Here is a 19,532-nt window from a genome sequence, read left to right as displayed (position 1 = left end):
GAGAGTGTTTGCATGTCCTCTGATTTTTGTTTTGTTCTGTTTTGTCCTAAAGGACGCTAACTTTTCCTGTTTTGCTTCTTTTCCCTTTCACCTGCCAGTTGCCAAAGGGTGCCTCTCCCTTCCTTTTTGCCTTTTTTCTCCTTTAGAAGCCACTTTGAAGATACCCACTTCAGATCATGTGTACATTTAAGTCCCTCTCCAGCAGTCAGTGACTGGATCATGTTTTAGTATTTATAAAATTAGTGGATTTACTTTTTCTGGTAGTGGTTATAAAACAATTTTAGGCCTGCTGCTAGCTTCCTCTTTTCTCTGTCCTTCAGTTTTTGCTGGACTGTGAAGATTTTACTTACTGTGAAGGCTTGTGGCAGGAGCATGAATGATTACTCACTGGGATATGATGTTTTTTCTTTTTCACTTACAGTTATTTTGGAGTCTGGACATTCTGTGGCTTCTAGTTGTATGGAGGACATGGTTTTTGTGCAGTTTTATTTGTTTTTCTTATTGTTCTATATTGTTCATAGAGGATATATGTAGAAATGCAAATCTGGGCAGCCTCTACCTAGCTATCTGAAAGCTCTTGGGCAAATTTTTAACTCTCTGAACTTAGTTTCCTCATATGTAAAATAGGGATAATAATTTTACCTACTTGATAGGGATTTTGTGAAGGTTAAATGAAATAATATTTATGAAGTGTTTATAATACTGCCTGTAACATAAGTGCTCAAAATTGTTAATTGCCATTATTATCATTATGTATGGATGCAGTATCTGCTCGAATACTACTGTGGATACTGCTTTGGAAATAAAATGCTTGACACTATCTGAAGTTGATCCCTCCTGTAGTCCTGTGTACCTCATCTTCTTCTGCCTTTTTATGGACTATGCTTCTATAGCTATGCTTTAGCTCCTGCATCATTTGTTCTTTTGTTTTTATTGACTTCCTCCTGTTGTCATGCAAAGAAGCCTAAGCCATCTTAAAAAAAATCTTCTGTTGACCCATTTCCCCTTCTAACTCTGTACCCTATTTCTCTGCTTCCTGTCGTGGTAGAACTCTTCTATATAGCTGCTTATATGGGTTGTCTCCATTTTCACATCTCCCATTCTCTCTCTAAGCCACTTCATATGACCTTTTATCCCCTGCTCCTCTACTGAAGTGGTTCTTACCAAAGTTATTCTTGACCTGTGTCTTTTCAAATCCAAGTATTACTTCTCCGTCCTGACCTGGTGAACCACTCCTTTTTTGGTTATTGGTGTTTTAAAATCATTTTGAAGTCCCTCAGACATAAAAAGTATTTAAAATAATATAATGAACATGTGTATTTGCCATCTAGCTTCAAGAGTGAAAATTATCAGTTCAATTGAAGCTGTGTTCTTTCCCAACAGTAGATGCTCCTATGCTCCCAGATGTAGCCACGATACTAAGTTGGTATTTATTGTTCATGCCCCCCACTTTTTTGTACTTTTGCTACATATGTATCTTCCTATAAAAAATGTAGTGGTTTTCATATTTTAACCCCCAGATTAAAATGATTACTCTTACATATCTTCTTTTCCAACATGTTCTTTTTATTCAGCATTTTGTTATGAGAATCATTTATGTTGACACGCATGGCCTAAGATGTGTACTTTCACTACAGTATAGTGTTACATTGTATGAACAGTTTATCCATTATCTTGTAGTTGGACACTTAAGTTGTTTCCACTTTTCAGTGGTTACAAACCGTCAAGTTGTTTCCACTTTTCAGTGGTTACAAACCGTCCTTCTGGGAACATTTATTATAGATACCTCCTTATATGTGTGTTTCTGTTTTGTAATACCTGGAAGTAAAAGTTCCTGGGTTAATAATGTATATACCTAGATTCTTCTTTTGAAACACCTTGTTCTAGACTTCCACAATGCCACACTTCTCTGGTTTTCATTTTACTTCATAAACCAGGCATTCTCAATCTCATTTTTCTGGATCCTCATTCTCTACTGCACTATATTGTATCATCCTAGGGCTTTGTCTTTGACTCTCTTCTCTGTCTTCACATTTCCCATGATATTTACCAAATGTGATCCAGTCATGTAACTGCTTTGCTTAAAATCATTCAGAGGCCCCCCTACTGCCTCTAAAGTCTGAGTTCTGTATCATGGACAAAACCATGAATAATTAGCTCCCTGTGTATATCAATTCCTACCTCTTTTCCAAAGGATCCTGAAGACCATCTCTCCAGCAGACTGGGCCTTTGCTCACACTATTTCCTCTTTCCCAATTTTCTTTCCCCTCACTCCCTACCTGCCTAGTAAACTTGCTCATTTTAAAAGATAACTCACACGTCCCCTTTTCAGGGAAGCTTTCCCTGACACACTCAGGCAGAAGTAAGCCATTCCTTCTCTGTGTTCTCCTAAGCAGTTTGTTCCTTATCTCCACTATAATAGTGATTCATTTATCCAACAAATATTTATTGATTGCCTGCTATATGTTAGAAGCTGTTCTAGAAATTGGAGCTATACAAGACAGACAAGGCCCTTATTTTCAAGGAGTCTACATTCCAGAGGGTAGGAAAGAGAAAAATATAAGCAAACATCTTTTCAGATAGTGATAAGTAGCACTATGATAAAGTGAGAGCAGACAGTGTGATGGAGAGTGTGTGTGGGGAGTGGGTTTGGGCGATGGGGGTGACATCTCAGGTTGAGTGAGATGCTGTTTGAGTTGAGACCTGAAAGATAAGAAGGAGCCAGCCATGTAGAGATTGGAAAGAAGAACATTCTAGGCAGAAGGAATAGCGAGTACACAGGCCCTAGAGTCCATGTGTTTGGCATGTTTAAGGAACAGCATGATGGGCCGTGAGGCAGGAACGTGATGAGGAGGAAGGGGTGCTGTGTGAAATCAAGTCTGAGAATAGACAGGACCAGATCAAATAGGACTTACAGGTAAGAGTTGTGGATTTTAGTTTATGTGTACTGGGAGGCCATCGGAATATTTTAAGTGAGAGGTGACAAGATGTGACTTATGTCTAGAATTGTCAGTATGGCTTCTATGAGGAGAATGCTAGGGGGATGAGAGTGTAGAGCAGAGACCATTAGGAGGTGCTGCCTACTACAAGTGAAAAAAGTTGGTAGCTTAGATTACTGTGGCATTTGAGTGTCCATGGAAAGAAATGGAATGACAGGAAATATATTTTGGAGGGAGGCTGACAAGACTTGCTGATGGATTGCATGTGTTGGCTTTAAGGAGGGATGGACTCAAGAAAAAGACCCCTCGGCTTTTCTTGAGTAACGGGGTGGAGAGTAGTGCCATTTACTGACATGTGGATGAATAGTGGTGGTGACACTGATAAGAAAGTTCTGTGGTGGGGAGGGAACCCAAATTTATGTTTTAGATGTTTTAAGTTGGATATGCCTCTTAAGAATGCAATGTGTGGATCGCACGAAGGCAGTTGGGTATATGGCTCTGAAGGTCAGGGATTGTCTTAGTCTGTTGGGGCTGCTATAAAATTACATAGGCTGGGTGGCTTGAACGAGAAACATTTATTTCTCACAGTTCTAAAGGCTGGAAGTCTGAGATCAGAGAGCTAGCATGCGTGGGTTCTGGCGAAGTCCTCTTCCAGATTGCAGACAGGCTTATATCCTTATATGTAAGGATATATCCTTATATCCTTACATGGTGGAAAGAGGGCTGGGGAGCTCTCTGGCCTCTTCTTTAAAGGGCACTAATTAGGCTGTACCCTCATGACCTAATTACCTCCCAAAGGTCCTACCTCCAGATACCATCCCATTGGGATTAGATTTCAAAATAGGAATTTTGGAGGGACACAAGCAATTAGCTCATAACAGGGATGGATATAGGTAATTTTGGGAGTCACCAACTTATTGATTATATTTTAAAGCTGGGAGACTGGGTCAAATAACCTAGAGTTTGTGTATAGATGGAGATAAAAGAGGGCTGAGGGTAGTGCATTGGACGCTGCAGCATTTAGAGAATGAGAGGTAGGGAGGTAAGAGGTAGTCATAGAAGACAATAGAAGGAGGGAGTATGAATAGTCTGGTGCTTCTTAGAGTTAGAGCATGATGACAGCACAGACGTGACTGTTGTATTTGACTCCTGGAGATCACTGTGACCATGGTAAAAGCACCTTTACAGCATTCCAGTGGCCAGAAAGTGGAACTTAGCTCATTCTTTTAACTGCTTACATATCTGTCTCCTCCTCTAGATCATATGCTAGTCCTATTTATTTCTAGGGCTAAGCATGTACTAGATGGTGAATAAATATTTGTCTACAGGTTTGGATTTTACAGTGCAGTTTAAAGAGTAATATACGGTTTTACCCTCATTTAAAATGCTTTTAGACCACTGACCCTTCCCACCAGTTTGTATCAGCTCAGCCATAAACTTGTGAATAATAAATTAAACGAAACATGATGAGAGAGGAAAGCCATTTTAATAGAGGTTCACGGTGTATCCTGAAGCCATCATGCTGTACTGAAAAAGGGCCTTGCTTTGGATTCAGAAGGCCTGCCTCAAGCTCCGGCCCCATTGCTAGGCCTCCTGAAGGTGTTGGGGGCAAGTTCCCCACACTCTCTGGATTGCAGTTTCTCAGCTGTCATATGTGGATAACATTAACAAATTCCTCTTACAGGATTTTTGTGAGTGGCAAATGAGCTAATGCATATGAGAGTTCTTTGTAAGTAAAAAGATGCTCTGTAAGTGCTATTTTTGTAAAAGTAATTGGATTATCCATTTCATTACTGACTTACAAAGTAGATTAGATCAGAGTGTCATAAAATTCATATTTAGGCAGTAGCATATGAATGGCAACAAGTTGGGAGAGGACACAGATCTGGAAAATGTGGTACTTTTCCAGAAATATATAGGAAATTAATGTCTTTTGGCTTTGTTCTCTTATCGTTCCCAGATAAACTTAATCATTCTGTTAGAATCAAAGAGTAGACTCTTCTACTTCAAGATGTAATAATCAAATCTAGCTAGTGGTCTGTTTATCCCACTGTTGCATATCTCTGAAAGAATAAAATTTATTTATTAATAAATACATTAACTCAATTTGACAAATCTTCCTCACAGTGATTTCTCATTTCATGTTACTTCTAGGGTAAAAATCATGGTAAGAAACTCCGAAATTACTATGCAGCAAACAGCTGTCCTCCTCCTGCCAGAATGAGCAATGCAGTGGAACCTGTGGCTACTCCAGCTGTTCCAGTCCCTCCGCAGGTGAGACACATGTGTCAAGGTGGGCATTGTCCTATGCACAGATGGTCATGGGTAAAATTTGTTGTCTATGTGCCCATCAAGGTACAGTTGAGCAAATATTCCTAAAAGGTCCTACTTAGTGCTTTTAACTCCTTGAACTCCGTGGTGCTGGATTTAATGCATGCAAAAATCCATGAATCCCAAGATTTCTCATTGGCTTTGGTTACGGTGCATGAAATGATGAAACAAAATTATTTCATGAGTCTTTCTCTATGCATTTCTCAAAATTCTGGGTTAAATGGCCCTGAATGTCTAGGCGAAGCCCTGAATGAGAGATTTTTAAACATTTATATCTCTATCGCAGTTAATCCCATTGACTTTATATTTTGCCTTCCAGCAAGATCAGTTTCTTGAGGCTGCCCTTTCATTACCTCTATGCAGAGAGCCTGTATAAACTCTTTCTGGACTTTGGTATCATGACACACACTTGAGAGCCAAGTTCCTTTCACTCTTTGGGAGATAGATCACGTGCTTTGAGGCAAGATATTCCTGTACTTTAGTAGCCTCTGAAGTATGGATGCTACTCTGTCTTTGAAGTATTATTTTTCTATAGGTCATAAATAATAATAAATAATAATCACTTTAATTGAGTACTTACTATGCCAGGTACTCTGCTAAGCACTTTTCATGCATTACTTCATTCAGAGCTGGGCCTAGGGTGAGATGAGGGATGCACTTGACTTAGGCACAGAATTTAAGAGGGAGCCAAAATACTCAGTAATCAAGATAAATAATGTGATATTTTTAAAATTCAAAATTAACGTGAAAAAGTCAATGGTGAACAAAATGTCAAAAACTTAAAGACAGGATAAGTGTTATTAATTTTCCTTTTGCCTTAGGCAGCAATGTGGCTTGGCATGGCACTGTTGCTGATCCTGTCTTTATTTAAAATTTTGATTTTTGTTTTGTTCCTCATTGATTTTTTTGCAATAAGTTTGATTGATAAAAATATTCCATTAAGTATTTTTCTTTTATTCTATTTATTTATTTTTGGCTGCGTTGGGTCTTCGTTGCCGCACGCGGGCTTTCTGTAGTTGCGGCGAGCGGGGGCTACTCTTTGTTGCGGTATGCAGGCTTCTCATTGCGGTGGCCTCTCATTGCAGAGCACGGCTCTAGGCACGCGGGCTTCAGTAGTTGTGGCTCGTGGTCTCAGTAGTTGAGGCTCGTGGGCTCTAGAGCACAGGCTCAGTAGTTGTGGTGCTCAGGCTTAGCTGCTCCACGGCATGTGTGATCTTCCCGGACTAGGGCTCGAACCCATGTCCCCTGCAGTGGCAGGCGGATTCTTAACTGCTGTGCCACAAGGGAAACCCCCCATTAAGTATTTTTAATCCTGATTGCTGAGTTTTTTGATGCTCCCTTAAATTGTGTGCCCATGGCAAGTGCCTCCCTTGCCTCATTCTTGGCCTGGGTCCTGACTTCTTTTAATGCTTGCAACAACTCAGAGGTATTGACCTTATTTCTCAAAGTATGATCCGTGAGCCAGCAGCATTGGTTTCACCTGGAAGTTTATTAAAAGCCCAGGTAAACTAAGTAACTTGTCCATCATGTTACAAATTTTATAAAGTGGTGGAGCAAATGATTTCTCTTGACCTTAGACCTCTACTCCTAAACACCATGGTATAATTTTACTTTTCTGAGTGTCAGTTTTTCAGTACTTACAGTGTGGATAGCAATATTAGCTATTCTTGTCCTCATGAGTTTGTGGGGAAAATGAGATATGTTAAAAAGAGAATCAGAGGACAAGAAAATACCCAGAGAGATCTTCAGGCTGAGTAGTTGTCACAGTGCTAATACCTGAAGGCTGCTCTAAAAATGGACAGCTGCTTCCTGTTAGGGACTGTTTTCAACTGGCTCCACCCTCCTGGGCAAACAGCCTTAGGCTTCTTTCATAGCATAGCCCTTTGTGATTTTTGAAAACAGTTATCCTGTCCCCAGAAAAATCTTCCCTTCCAGGTGAAACAGTGCTATTTCCTTCAGCTGGTCCTGATATGATATGCTTTCCAGATTCTTTATTGTATATTTTATTCTTCTTTAGCCAAAATCTAATGTGTTATGTTTTGTTAACCCAGCAATACTTACTGAGTTCATACTGTTTTCCAGGCACTGTGTTAAGTTTCCCTTAACTCACTGTTTCCCAACCTGAATACAATTGTCTGGATCTGCTGGTTATTTCCCCCCTAATTATATTATATCTGTAGCTAATTTACAGACGCTGAGGACAGGGGCTCATTTTTTAAATACATGTCTGTATATCACTTTTGCATTAGCTAGCAAGCCCTATAAACAGTAGGCATTCAGTAAATACTTGTTGGTGGATTCTGGGAGGACTTTGTTCTTTCTGGTAATGTGATTTTAGGCCTTACCTGTACTGCCCTAAATCTTCCATATTGGGTTTTTAAACTTCTTTTCTAAAATTTCTTCAATGGAGATAGCAATGAGGCTTTCATCAGTTTGGTACACAGGTGATTGTAATGCAAAACCACGATTGTCTCCCAGCCATATTTTCTTTTTTTCTTTCTGGAATGAATTATTTCCTGTCCTTATAAAGCTGAGTGTTCGTGGTCATGCCATAACGTTTGGTTATTTTTCAACTCTTAGAAGGAAGGAACTTTGAGAAGAAGAGAATAAAGTGCACATTTTTAAACATTGTTTCTCATGTCTTTGCTGTCAGATGAGCTCCTTTAAGCCAGGAGGCAGAGTGATTCTGGCCACAGAGAATGATTACTGTAAGCTCTGTGATGCCTCCTTCAGTTCTCCGGCTGTGGCCCAGGCTCACTATCAAGGGAAGAATCATGCCAAGAGGCTGCGGCTGGCGGAAGCTCAGAGTAACTCATTCTCGTAGGTATTGCTGTTTTCTCTTAGGCCAGCGTGTTATGTGAGACTAACTGTCTCTAGAGAGAAAAGAGTTGAAAGGGATCCTTGTTTAGAAGTCTCACTTTTAAAATTTCTTTTCTCCAGAGAATCCTCAGAGGTTGGTCAACGGCGGTCCCGGAAAGAAGGGAATGAATATAAGATGATGCCTAATAGGAGAAATATGTATGCAGTACAGAATAATTCAGGTATTCTGTGGATTTCCACATACCTTCACTACATTCTGCAAATGGTCTCCTCTATTTTTATTTCCTTTAATGGTAATAGATAGCCCTGAGAATTTGGGGTTAGCTGTTGTTTTGTGGAATTGGTCTAGTGGTTTTTCAAGCTGGTGTTTATTTCAGGTCTTATTTATTTATTTCCTATTTAGAGTATTATTTATTTTGATTTTAAACCAAGTCTATGTTTTAAGGTCTCTTATAGTACCTTTATGTTTCTTCTGGTATTTGTCAGCTGAGACATTTAAATGCGTTATAAAAATGGGCTGTTTGGTTTAAAGTTGCACCATATTAAATCCCCATTTATTGGGGAAAATAAAAATTATAGCAGTAGTGTTCAACCAGGATAGTGACTCAGATTATCTGGGGAGTTTTTATAAAATACACATGGCTGAACCATGACTTAGAGATTTTCAATCAGTAAATTTAGAGTGGTACTCAGACATATGTGTGTTTTGAAAATGCTTCCTCAGTGATTCTGATATATACCTTCAGTTCAGAATTACTAGTTTATAGGAATATTTCCTGCATTTTCTGATTACCTTCAGTAGGGAGAGTAGGACTGAGCAGTCCCTCATCCTTTCCCTACCCCAGCCTCCAATGCATACACATATGAGCAGAGGTCACTCATGTGAACAGTAAAACAAACAACAACAACAAAAAGCTAATTGAAAAGGCAAGAGAAGCATAGAAAAAAGGGACATATAGAAAGCACAATGTAATAAGATTAATGAAAATCTACACATATATCAGTAATTGCAATAAATGTAAACTTACTAAAGTCCCAGTTAAAAGACAAAGATTTTAAGATTAGGTAAAAAATATTCAGCTGAAATGAAGGAAGCTGAGGTAGGTCTCTTAATATTAGATTAAAAAAACTTTAGGATAGAAGGTGGTTTAGACTTATGTTCTCTGATCAGAGTATAATTAAATGAGATGTCAATAATAAAAATATAAAAAAGCAAACAAAATTTTTATGTGTTTGGAAGTTTTAAAACATTTTTAAATAACTCATGGGCCAAAGAAGAAATCATACTGGTGATGGAGAATTCTTAGACCCAGATAGTAATAAAAATACACCAATATTTGTAGCATGCAGTTAAAGTAACATTTTGAGAAAAGCCTTAAATGTTTATTATTATAGTAGAAAGGAAAAGCAGAAAATGATTGAGCTAATGGTCCAACTTAAGAAGTCAGTTACGTAAAGAAAAAAATTATCAATAATTCCACCATTTTTGTATACATCATTCCAATTCTTTGTGTATGTTACTTCTGTAAAATGGAAATGTAATCATATTTTGTGATATTTTTATTTTACTTAATAGCATATTATAATCAAATATTGTTACTAAAGAGTTTTCTATAACCTTGTTTTTAGTGACTATATAGTTTTTCATTGCATTCATTACCATGATTTTTCGAGTTATATTTTTGGATCTTTCCTTTCCCCTCACCCTCCCAAAAAAGCTTTTATAAACTCTGATGAAATAAATGTCCTTGCTCATAAATCTCTATGCAAAAATTCTCAACATTTTCTTAGTATAATTCTTAGAATTTTTGGATTAAAGAATTAGCATAATTATACAGATTTTTATATAATGCTTGGAAATGAAAGTATTTTTTAAATTATATTTACTTTTTAGAGACATTGCCATTTAGAGTTTGGGTCTGGCTCTACAGTAACATTTCTGACGATAGTTGGAGGAATCATTTTAGCTTTTTAGGTTGAACCTGTATAAAATTGTAATTTAAAACACCCATTAACTTTACATTCTTTTAAAGCTAGGAATCTGTGAATTTTATACTTTGAGCTTAGAATTACAAATTACAGTGATAATTGGTCAGACCACCATTCACTTAGTATGCTGAAGTGAGTACATTACTTTTGCCTCTTGCTTTAGCAGGTCCTTACTTCAATCCCCGCTCTCGGCAGAGAATTCCACGGGATCTGGCCATGTGCGTTACTCCAAGTGGCCAGTTTTACTGTTCCATGTGTAATGTTGGGGCTGGCGAAGAAATGGAATTCCGGCAGCATTTAGAGAGCAAGCAACATAAAAGCAAGGTGTCTGAACAGCGGTACAGGAATGAGATGGAGAATCTGGGATATGTATAGTGATTGTCATATTCAGATAGAGCAGCTTGTCCTGCCTGTTGTTTGCCTTCTGTCAACATGTTCTGCTTTGTGATTCTTTTGATATGAGTACATTCCTCTGCTTAATGTTAATACACCTAACCTGCAGTGGTACCACAAGGTGTCAAAACTGGGGAAGGAAGAGAACATGCTTAAGTCATGATGCTTTTTCAGGTCAGTTGTGTTGAGCTGCTTAAAGCCTGTGACCTACCTACCCCATGAGAAATAACGTTTTATCTTGACCGAGTTCTGGTCAACTAGTAGCCTGACCACTTAGAGCTTCAGCTATTTAAAAACGTCATCTTTTTCTGCAATTTTAATGTTACATACTGCTAAATAAATAATTTTATTGAGTTCTTGCTTCAGATCATAGTAAAAACAGGTAAGCAAAGATTTTAGTTTCCCAAGGCTTCTTTGGAATCACCACCTCAACTCAATGCGTTGTCAGTAGGATATACTATGTAAAACTGCTTTAGAGTCCTTCCCAGGACAGTTTTTCTCTTTGTCTTGTCCTCCAATTATTGAAATGCAGGTTTTCTTGGATTCAGACAGTTCTAATGTGCTTGTGTACTTCCAAACAGTGAAACTTCATTTCCAGTTGTGAATTTCACAAATTTAAATTCACCTTCTTCCCACCACTTTTCTTCCCCCAGTTGAATTAGCTTATCCAATAAGCTCATTTTCATGCCCCAGCTATGTTGTGGGTTTTCCAAGCCTCACATTTGAATATCTAATGAGTTTAGAATAGATGTGACTTAAAAAAAAAAATACGTTTTTTTCAGTTGGTTTTAGGAAATGAAATGTGTTTGATATTTCAATTTAGAGTTACTTGATGATAATAACATGTACTTATATGATGGTCTCAACTGTAAGTTCAGATCCCTTGATGTTTGTTTTGGTGTACTTTTAGGTAAACAGATCCTTACGTTTTACTTACATTCTTCTTTGTCTTGCTAGTTTGTTGACTATCCTGAAAAATACCACACCTTTACTATTTCTGAGATAGAGAAGAATTTTTTTAAAAAGTTAATCAAATTTTAGTATCATCATTTCCAATAGAAAAATACCTGAACTTTGGTATTATTCTTTATAATCTAGCTTCCTTGAAGACAATAAAAATATATTATAGATTACTTTCATATCTGATAATTTCAACAGTATTATTATTTTTATTCTTTGTTTTTAAAATGAGAAGCTCTAGTGTTACATCTAGATTAACTAATGGAGGATTCTACGAACTTTCATTAACCATGTTTTACCTATTTACTATATTTACATGGATAAGACTGGTGCTCATCCATACTTCTTTTGAAAGGCCATGTTCACCAGGTAGTTTATATTGAGCAGTATCTGTGTACTATGGTAAATTCACTTTTGATTGCTTATATTATTAATTAAAAATAAAACTCCTATTTTTCTTGAAAATTCTGTAGGCAAAGAGATGAGAAGAAGGAAAATGATAATCATCATTCCTCTCCTTTAGTACTTCTGAACAATTTTTAAATACCAGACCCATATTTTAAATTAAGTTTTGTGATTTACCTCTGGTACACCACCAAGTTGCCCTTCTGTTGAAGTGGTGGTTTTTTTAAAAGTAAAATTGCTTAGTAATTTTATTTTCTCCCAGAAACAAAAGAATGAAATAATATTCTGTTGAGGTTCTATGTAGACCTGTGACTATTAGTATAATAACCCTTTTTGTAGTAACCTATAAAGTATAATTGATTATTTTAGGGCAATTTAGAGCTTATCTTATTGGTCAGTAGGTTACTCATTTTGCTGCTAAGTATAATTTTTTGGTAGATTTTAATATGACAGTTCTGGCCACATGGTTCTGTGATTATTTAAAAATCTCATTTTTTCCCCTCTCTGTATGTGTGACTATATATATGTATACACATGTATAGGTATGTGTGTGTGTATATATATATGTATTTATATATATACACACATATATGTATAAAACTATGTACATATAGCTTTATGTGATACCATAGAGAAGATTTCATTGAATCCTTAGATAACAGTAAAAGATTGTGGATAAAAATTTACATTTTATAAAAGTGGCATTCATCCACTTTCGGTTTTTCCTTTGCAAATAAAATTAAAGGAAGGATTCCCTTTACTCTCCCCACGTAACAATTTCATTATATATATATAACAGCAGTGGACTTAAGGCCTTAATGTTTTTCCTGGCCTTGCATATTCAGGTTTCTCATCTCTCAGTGCCCTTAATGGATGTTATGAATCCATAAACTCATTTTCTTTTAAAGAAAAAAGTTAGATTTGTAGTGTTAATTCTTACTTGTTACATTTCTTTGCACTAAAAAAGAGTGATGTGTTTGTTTTATATGACACTTTAGATACCATATTGCCTACAATAGCTGGGTTTGCTCCTTAATTTCCAAACTCTAGGAAGTTGATAAATAACTTCTATGATCATTTATAAAGGTTACATACACGTCCAAAAAAATCACACATCTCTGTGACAGTGGGTTATGTTTTGAGCTTGTTACCTTGCAATATTCTCCTGTGTTCCATAGGTGAAACAAAGTGTGACAAAGGTGTCAGAAAGGAAATGCCTAAATAAATACATCTCTTCATGGTACAATTTCTCATACTCATGCATTCCTTACAGACAGTGGTTTTTTTTCCCCTGTCAAAGAAGGCTATTGTTACTACTGCAGTCAGTGATACGTGATCTCATTTGGTTTCATTTAGTGAAATCGAGTCCTGCTCTTTATTGTGCTTTAGAATTTGCACTCTGTGCTCCCCAGGAATCATGTTAGTATCTTTTTATATTCTGTATATAAGGACGGACAGAGGCGTAACCAATGGAAAACCTTTAGTCAAGTAAGTAGATTCCAGTAATCATCTGCAAGAACTCAGAGCATCAACGTCTCTTTTCTCTGTGAATATCTTTGTGTAAGTTGTCATTCAAAAATCAGTGTTCGAAGATAACAATTAGAAACTCTTCTAAGATATCGAGGGCAAGAAGTTGTGAAGGAAAAATTTTTGTGTTCCAATTAAAAGATTGGATTGCTTATGCCTTCGAAGTGTTTTTTCAAAAATGTTCAGCTACAGAACCGAGTGTGCCATGTAATCCTTTGGACCCCACATTGAAAACACTGTGTTGGTCTTGTCTTTGTGTATCACGTACTACAACTTGTAAATATGTGCATGTTGTTTATGACGTTTGTCTGCTTGTCTCTTATAGCACAGAATTCCGCAAGGTGAATACTTGTTTTATACGATTCATTTAGAAAAAGTTCTGCCTCCAACTCCTCCTCCCTATTGCCCCTTTTTATTAGTTGGTAAACTTAGAAAACCATTTAGAGTTTTTGAAACCCTGAGATTGAATGAAGAACCATGGCTATCAGAGATCATCCCCATGTCCCTCTTACTTAAACAACTAAAAGGAAAGCATGAGATCTTCCACTTTATTTTACAGAGCTGTTCTCCAGTACTGGTGTGCTTGCTTGTAGCTACACTGTCTACACTTTGAACAAGGATAAAAGGATATATGTATATATCTATATCTGGTTAAATCTTCCTCTGTAGATAGATTAGTGGTGGGATTAATGATTCCTTCACTCCTGAATTGGCTGGGATTATGAGCAACGACAGTTTGAGGACTATCCAGTGACCCATGTGAAACGAGTCTTGCTTGTGTCAGGGGAGACAGGTAACTGTTCTGCATAATATGCTCTACAGAGAGGCCTAGGAGTGATGGATTTGGAACCTAATCTGTTTTGTTTCCTCAGTGTCAGAACATAGGCTGGAAGTACCTTCTAAGAAAACTTGTTGGGACATGTACTAAAGACAACAGAGCTGCTTTAGAGATAGAGAAATGTTTTGTCAGTATAGGCAAAAGTTTAATGCAGGCTTTTGAACAGATATTTTAAAAATACTCCACCTTACCAACTTTTTTTTTTTAACCAGCAAAATCACCCTTCAGGAGCTTCAGGCATAATAAAGAATATTTTGTTGTTGCTTTAGTTTTTTGGTGGTGGACCCCTGCCATTGTGAGCTATTACTGTCAGTCTAACTGAATGGACAAATAGCTGTGTAAATAGCTTCTCATATGATATTTCTACTGATAGCTGTTTGACTTTGCCTTCTTGTTATGAATGGAGGATCATTTATCAACTCCCTTTCTGGGTAGCTACCAAAAAAAACCTGGCTTATGGTACCATGTGACCCTGTCTTTGATAAGCCCAGAATTATGAGTGCCTTTAGCAAGTTTTAGCATTTCACAGAGAGAAGAGATGATAGAATTATTGCCATTAATCACGATTCATAAAACAGGAGCTTGGAATAACAAAGCTTTATGCGCATTCTGTGTTCTACATCTTTTTTTTTCTTTATGCAATCTCAATTTGATATTAAGACTGTATCATTATTGATCAGGAACCATACACCCTGAAAATGAATCCAGTTATCCCAGGCTGGCAACAGTCATTGATTTTTGTTTTTCGCCTTGATCTGTGTTACATTTATATTTAGTGAATAGTAGTGTGGTGGATTGGGAGAGCTTGATATCGAAGTCTGGAAAAACGTTATTCCAGTGTCTTTTTCAAACTTATCTAATACTGTAGAGAGGATAGAATTATGTATTTGCAAATGAAGTGTGTGAAGAGACTGTCTTCACAATACTTATTAATTGTACTAGTTCGTCTCTACATTAAAAACAGGCATCTTCACAAATCAGGTTCAAGGTGTTTTAAAACAAAATTTTCCTTGCTTCAATTAATTTAAAATTTTAAATTGCCTGAGTACTTTGAGTCTTTAAAACACACTGCTAAATTAATTTTCTTGTAGAAATATTAACATTTTTCTTGACATTTTATTATGAAAATTTTTAAACATAGAGTTGAAGAATTTTACAATACACTACCACTAGATTCTACCATCAACATTTTCCAGTACTTGTATTACTGCATATCTGTCTATCCCTCTATTTATCCATCAAACAATGGAGTTTTAAAAAAAATACACATTTTAATGTAAATTTCAGACATTTCCCTTAAACACTTTAGCATAGGTGGCATTAACTGTAGTTTAATATTTGTCTGCATATTAACATCTTTTAAAAAGCTGTGTATGAAGTTGAAAACCTGAGCCAATTAACATATGTCCTTTTCTTCTGTGGACTTTAGCCTTCCACTTTCAGTTTCTGTATGTGTTTAGAGTGAGGGAAGACGACTCCTTTTCAAACTGAAGTTTTCTGGTGTTGGTCGTTTTAAATGCTAATTGTCATACATTTTAAAGCTTCATGACAAGAATTTTTTCTTTACCCCTCCTCTTATGGTGTATTTTTGCTGAACTATGCAGCTTCTTTAGAAAACTGTAAATTACTGATTGGGGTTTATTAAATCAGCTATACCTCATTTCAATCTACTGCTGCTTTCCCCCATGGTATCACTTCTTTTACTACTTTCACATGTTCTACCAGAAAGTAGAGAGGAGTAAAGAGTCAACCCCGTAGACTATTAGCTGTTTTAATCAACTCTACAGGAACTGATTGAGTAGTTTAGAAAGTGGAACCATTTATTTATCTGAAGCCTTTGACTTTTCTGAGAATTGTAATTGCCCGTGCTTTCTCTTAGCCATAATTAGCAGGATTAAAAATGATTGTACTGTACGATGAGTCGTTGAAATTGTGAGCCTTAGTAACTGTCTTCAGCTTTACTCTAGTACTGTTTAGGGAAAAGTTTTGACATATGCCTTTATTTTTATGCCAATTTTTTTGTGGACAAAATCGGAAGAATTTAAGTGACTTATTGCAGGTCATGAAGATTCAGCGGGTAAGTCAGAACTGAAACGTCAGTATTCCTGATGCATGTTCTTGTGCTTGCTTGATAAAATTCATGGCTTTCAAAATAACACTTCCTTTGGGGCCCTTAAAATGAAAATATGTATTTTTACTAATTAGACTTTCACTTTTAGACATTTCACAATTCTTTGAACTTCAAGATTTTTCCATGGTCAGAGTTCCTCATTAAGTCAATGCAACTGCTAAAAATCTCACTAACAATACAGGTTTTATCAGGTTTCCTTTTGCATTAGATAACTTTCTTGATTCATTCATAACTCTTTCTATGTAAGTGCTTAAGTGACCCCCTCACTAGTGAAAATAAATGTTCTGTATCGCTGATTATATGTATATTCTCTACATGATATATTTTTTTAAGGAAAAGTAACCCCATGTGTCTGGATGAACGATATTACCCTAGGGCAAAGCACATATAAAGCAGTTTATTTCTACTCTGAAAAATCTGGCATTTATGGGAACAAAACTCTTTTAGAGTGGCTGGTCATTGTTTTGCCTTCTTTTGGTACTTGAGCATATTTCTGTGGTTTTGTAAATTAGTGTGTCGTTTTGTAAGAATTTCATGTTATTCTGTATTAATTGGTGTTCACCTTGTGGTATCCTCGGCTGCCGTAATAATTTACTTTGGGTGTGGTGTGTCTGCTTTGAAATGCCTTACTAGAGTATGTCAGACTCTGCTCTACAGCATTTCATGTATCTGCTAGGACAGTAAGTTGCCTCTCTTGGATGTATGCTCTAGATCCAGAAGCAAAACTGATTTTGCTTTCACTGTTAATGTTGCATTTTAGCGCAGTCATTGTTTTAAATTAGAGAATAAAATAGTGGAAAACCAAGGGAGGCTTTAGAACCCTTCATTTAATGGCATGGCAAACTTTTAAAACTGCTTTTACTGTTTCACTAGGACAAGGTCTCTGGTAAAGGATATAGCTAAAAAATGCCAGCCAAAACTGTATGAAATTGGGATTGTTTCCTACAATTTTCCCTAAATGTCATACAGGGGTTTAACATCTGTATATGCTGTATATGCGATGTGCCAGTCACCACTTTGGAAATCTGTTTGTGTTCTGAGGCTACATAAATGACAAAAGTGTCATGGGATTAAAACCACTCAACTGTGAATTGTGAAACTGAAATTGCTCTTTTGGTTTTATTTTCTTCAGCATATTGGATAGAGAAATCTGAAAGTTATTTAAAATTTACACTGCTTATGTTGATGGCTCATTTTGGCTGTGTATACTCACTTATGTATTGATTTCTGATAAAGGCTTGACATTATTATAACAGTCATTTTGCGTTCAATTTAATAAAAGAGTTTCTGAGTCTTGTCTGCACATCATTTGCTTATGAGTTGGAGATCAAGGAAAGAAGGTACATTGTCAGCACTGAGGTGCTGAGGTGTTATTTTTGATGCAGATGGTTGATGGCTGTGGATTCACCATTCATCAGTCTGCATGTACTCTACCACCTGCTTCTTGAACTCTTGCAGAGTATTGTCAGCTACTTGGGCTTGCAGTAGAATTGACCCAGCTGCCCACGCTACCTACCCCTTTCCCCCATCGCTGGAGTTCACCTGGGACTGGAGTGAGTTCTCAATTTTGTTGATGTATTTTAAAGTTTATCTTTCCTTCAAATTCTGAGAAAAGTTGCTTAGCGGGACCATAACTGCTGCTTCTGGAAATAAACACATATTAAAAGGCGTATATGCCCGCTAATTTTTTGTGTATTTCACATATAAAATACTCTTGCAAATATAATCAGCTTATATAAACAATATATTACTGGGGTATGGTCTTTTAAGCACCCTGGTTAACTGTATGCAATGTGCTTTTGAACTTGAATGCTTATTTTAAAAAGAAGATTATAGGCCTGGAAGGTGCTGTTGTGGTTTTTTTAATTGGGATGCAAGACACATACCCTTACTGTCGTGGGAAAAATTCTTGTGTCTGCACAGAAAAAATGTTTCTGAATGAAGTGAACAGATTGTATTGAATCTGTCTGTGTGTTGTAAAATACTCAAGGCATCGTCATATTTTATTAAATCATCTACAGGAGATTTTTAGCTTAAAAGAAAGCCATGATAATGGGCATAAAAACAGAGTTTTAAACCACTTGAGCTTGTCAGATTTTCTTTCTTCAGGCATTTCTGAGGCTTATGTGTTTGCTGAAAATCTATTCAAGGTCAAGCATGGGGTATTATCTTTTAAAATTGCCTGTATGGCAAAGACTAACACTGAACTTTCCCAGTCTGTTATAAATTGATACAAGATTGTTAAGATCAGAAATAGATCTTGTTGTGATAAGTTTTAAGATTTTTATCATCTGAGTTGAAACTTAACCCACCAAGTTTTATTCCTACTTGTGAGACATTCATAAACTGTTGAAAATTGGGAACTTAGGAAAAGATAAAGACAGGTAACTGTTTTGAAGTATAAATATTATTTAATAGAGATGTGATTATGAGTTCTTACCCTGTATCAGAAAACAAAAGTCACCTGAAAATACACTCCATAGTGTGTGTGTGTGTGTGTGTGAGAGAGAGACAGAGAGAGATGTGTATTGGGGGGAGTAGATGGAAAGATGGAAATATGTTTTAAGATGATCAAATACTTGTAATGAAGTATGTCCAAAGGAACAGACAGAAATTCGCCACTGGAAGAAATATGCTCCACCACGGGCAGTCTATAACTTCTGCTTGGCATTTTGGATAAATTTTAAAGTATGTAATTGGAGCTTCAAATGTGTTTTGGCTGGCAGCCATCCCTCCAGACAGGAACAAGATGTCTCATATTAGCCTCAACTTTTTAATCTTTCCTGATGATAGAGGGTGTTCTCTATCCTTGTTTTCTGGAAACAGCTTACCAGGTTATGGACTTTGACCAAAGGTATATAGTGCCACCCTGTGGATTCTTTAAATCTTGCAGTTAGCAGTTTGAATGTGGTTGGTACACTACCTTTGAAGCAGGATCTTTGGCTAAAAAACACCTAGTGGTGGAAAGGACTTTTTATCCGTAAATAAAGCAAAGGCAGATATGTCTTTGGGATATATTGAGGAGTGTATTCTTTTACAACTTTATCTGCTAAAGTGTGCAGAGTGGGAAAAGTGGCAGATCTGGATTCAGGATACATATGTATGTATATGTCTGTATATATATGCATATGTGTCTATGATTTTTTTTGTGATGTTTTAAAAAATGTCTATTTTGCTTTAAATAATCCATTATCCATAC

At 36.6% G+C, this 19,532-nt stretch overlaps 1 protein-coding gene across 8 annotated transcripts in view; it reads left to right on the top strand.

The window, feature by feature from the left end:
• The window catches only part of ZMAT3 (zinc finger matrin-type 3), a 32,104-nt gene extending 14,468 nt beyond the window's left edge, over positions 1-17,636 (top strand). For 4 of the 8 annotated variants that reach the window (XM_032630363.1, XM_032630367.1, XM_032630365.1 and 1 more), the window contains 4 exons: positions 5,094-5,213; positions 7,924-8,090; positions 8,211-8,311; positions 10,243-17,636. In XM_032630363.1, coding sequence (XP_032486254.1) covers positions 5,094-5,213; positions 7,924-8,090; positions 8,211-8,311; positions 10,243-10,454 — 600 coding nt within the window. In that variant the 3' untranslated portion in view covers positions 10,455-17,636. The remainder of the gene's footprint in view (positions 1-5,093; positions 5,214-7,923; positions 8,091-8,210; positions 8,312-10,242) is intronic. The other 4 variants (XM_032630369.1, XM_032630368.1, XM_032630370.1 and 1 more) reach the window with 2 other exon arrangements.
• Positions 17,637-19,532: the final 1,896 nt, after the last annotated feature.

Source organism: Phocoena sinus, chromosome 4 (assembly GCF_008692025.1).
Source record: "Phocoena sinus isolate mPhoSin1 chromosome 4, mPhoSin1.pri, whole genome shotgun sequence".
Classification (NCBI taxonomy): domain Eukaryota; kingdom Metazoa; phylum Chordata; class Mammalia; order Artiodactyla; family Phocoenidae; genus Phocoena; species Phocoena sinus.
The sequence above is the reverse complement of the archived record's forward strand: the minus strand, read 5'-3'. Positions and strand labels throughout refer to the sequence as shown.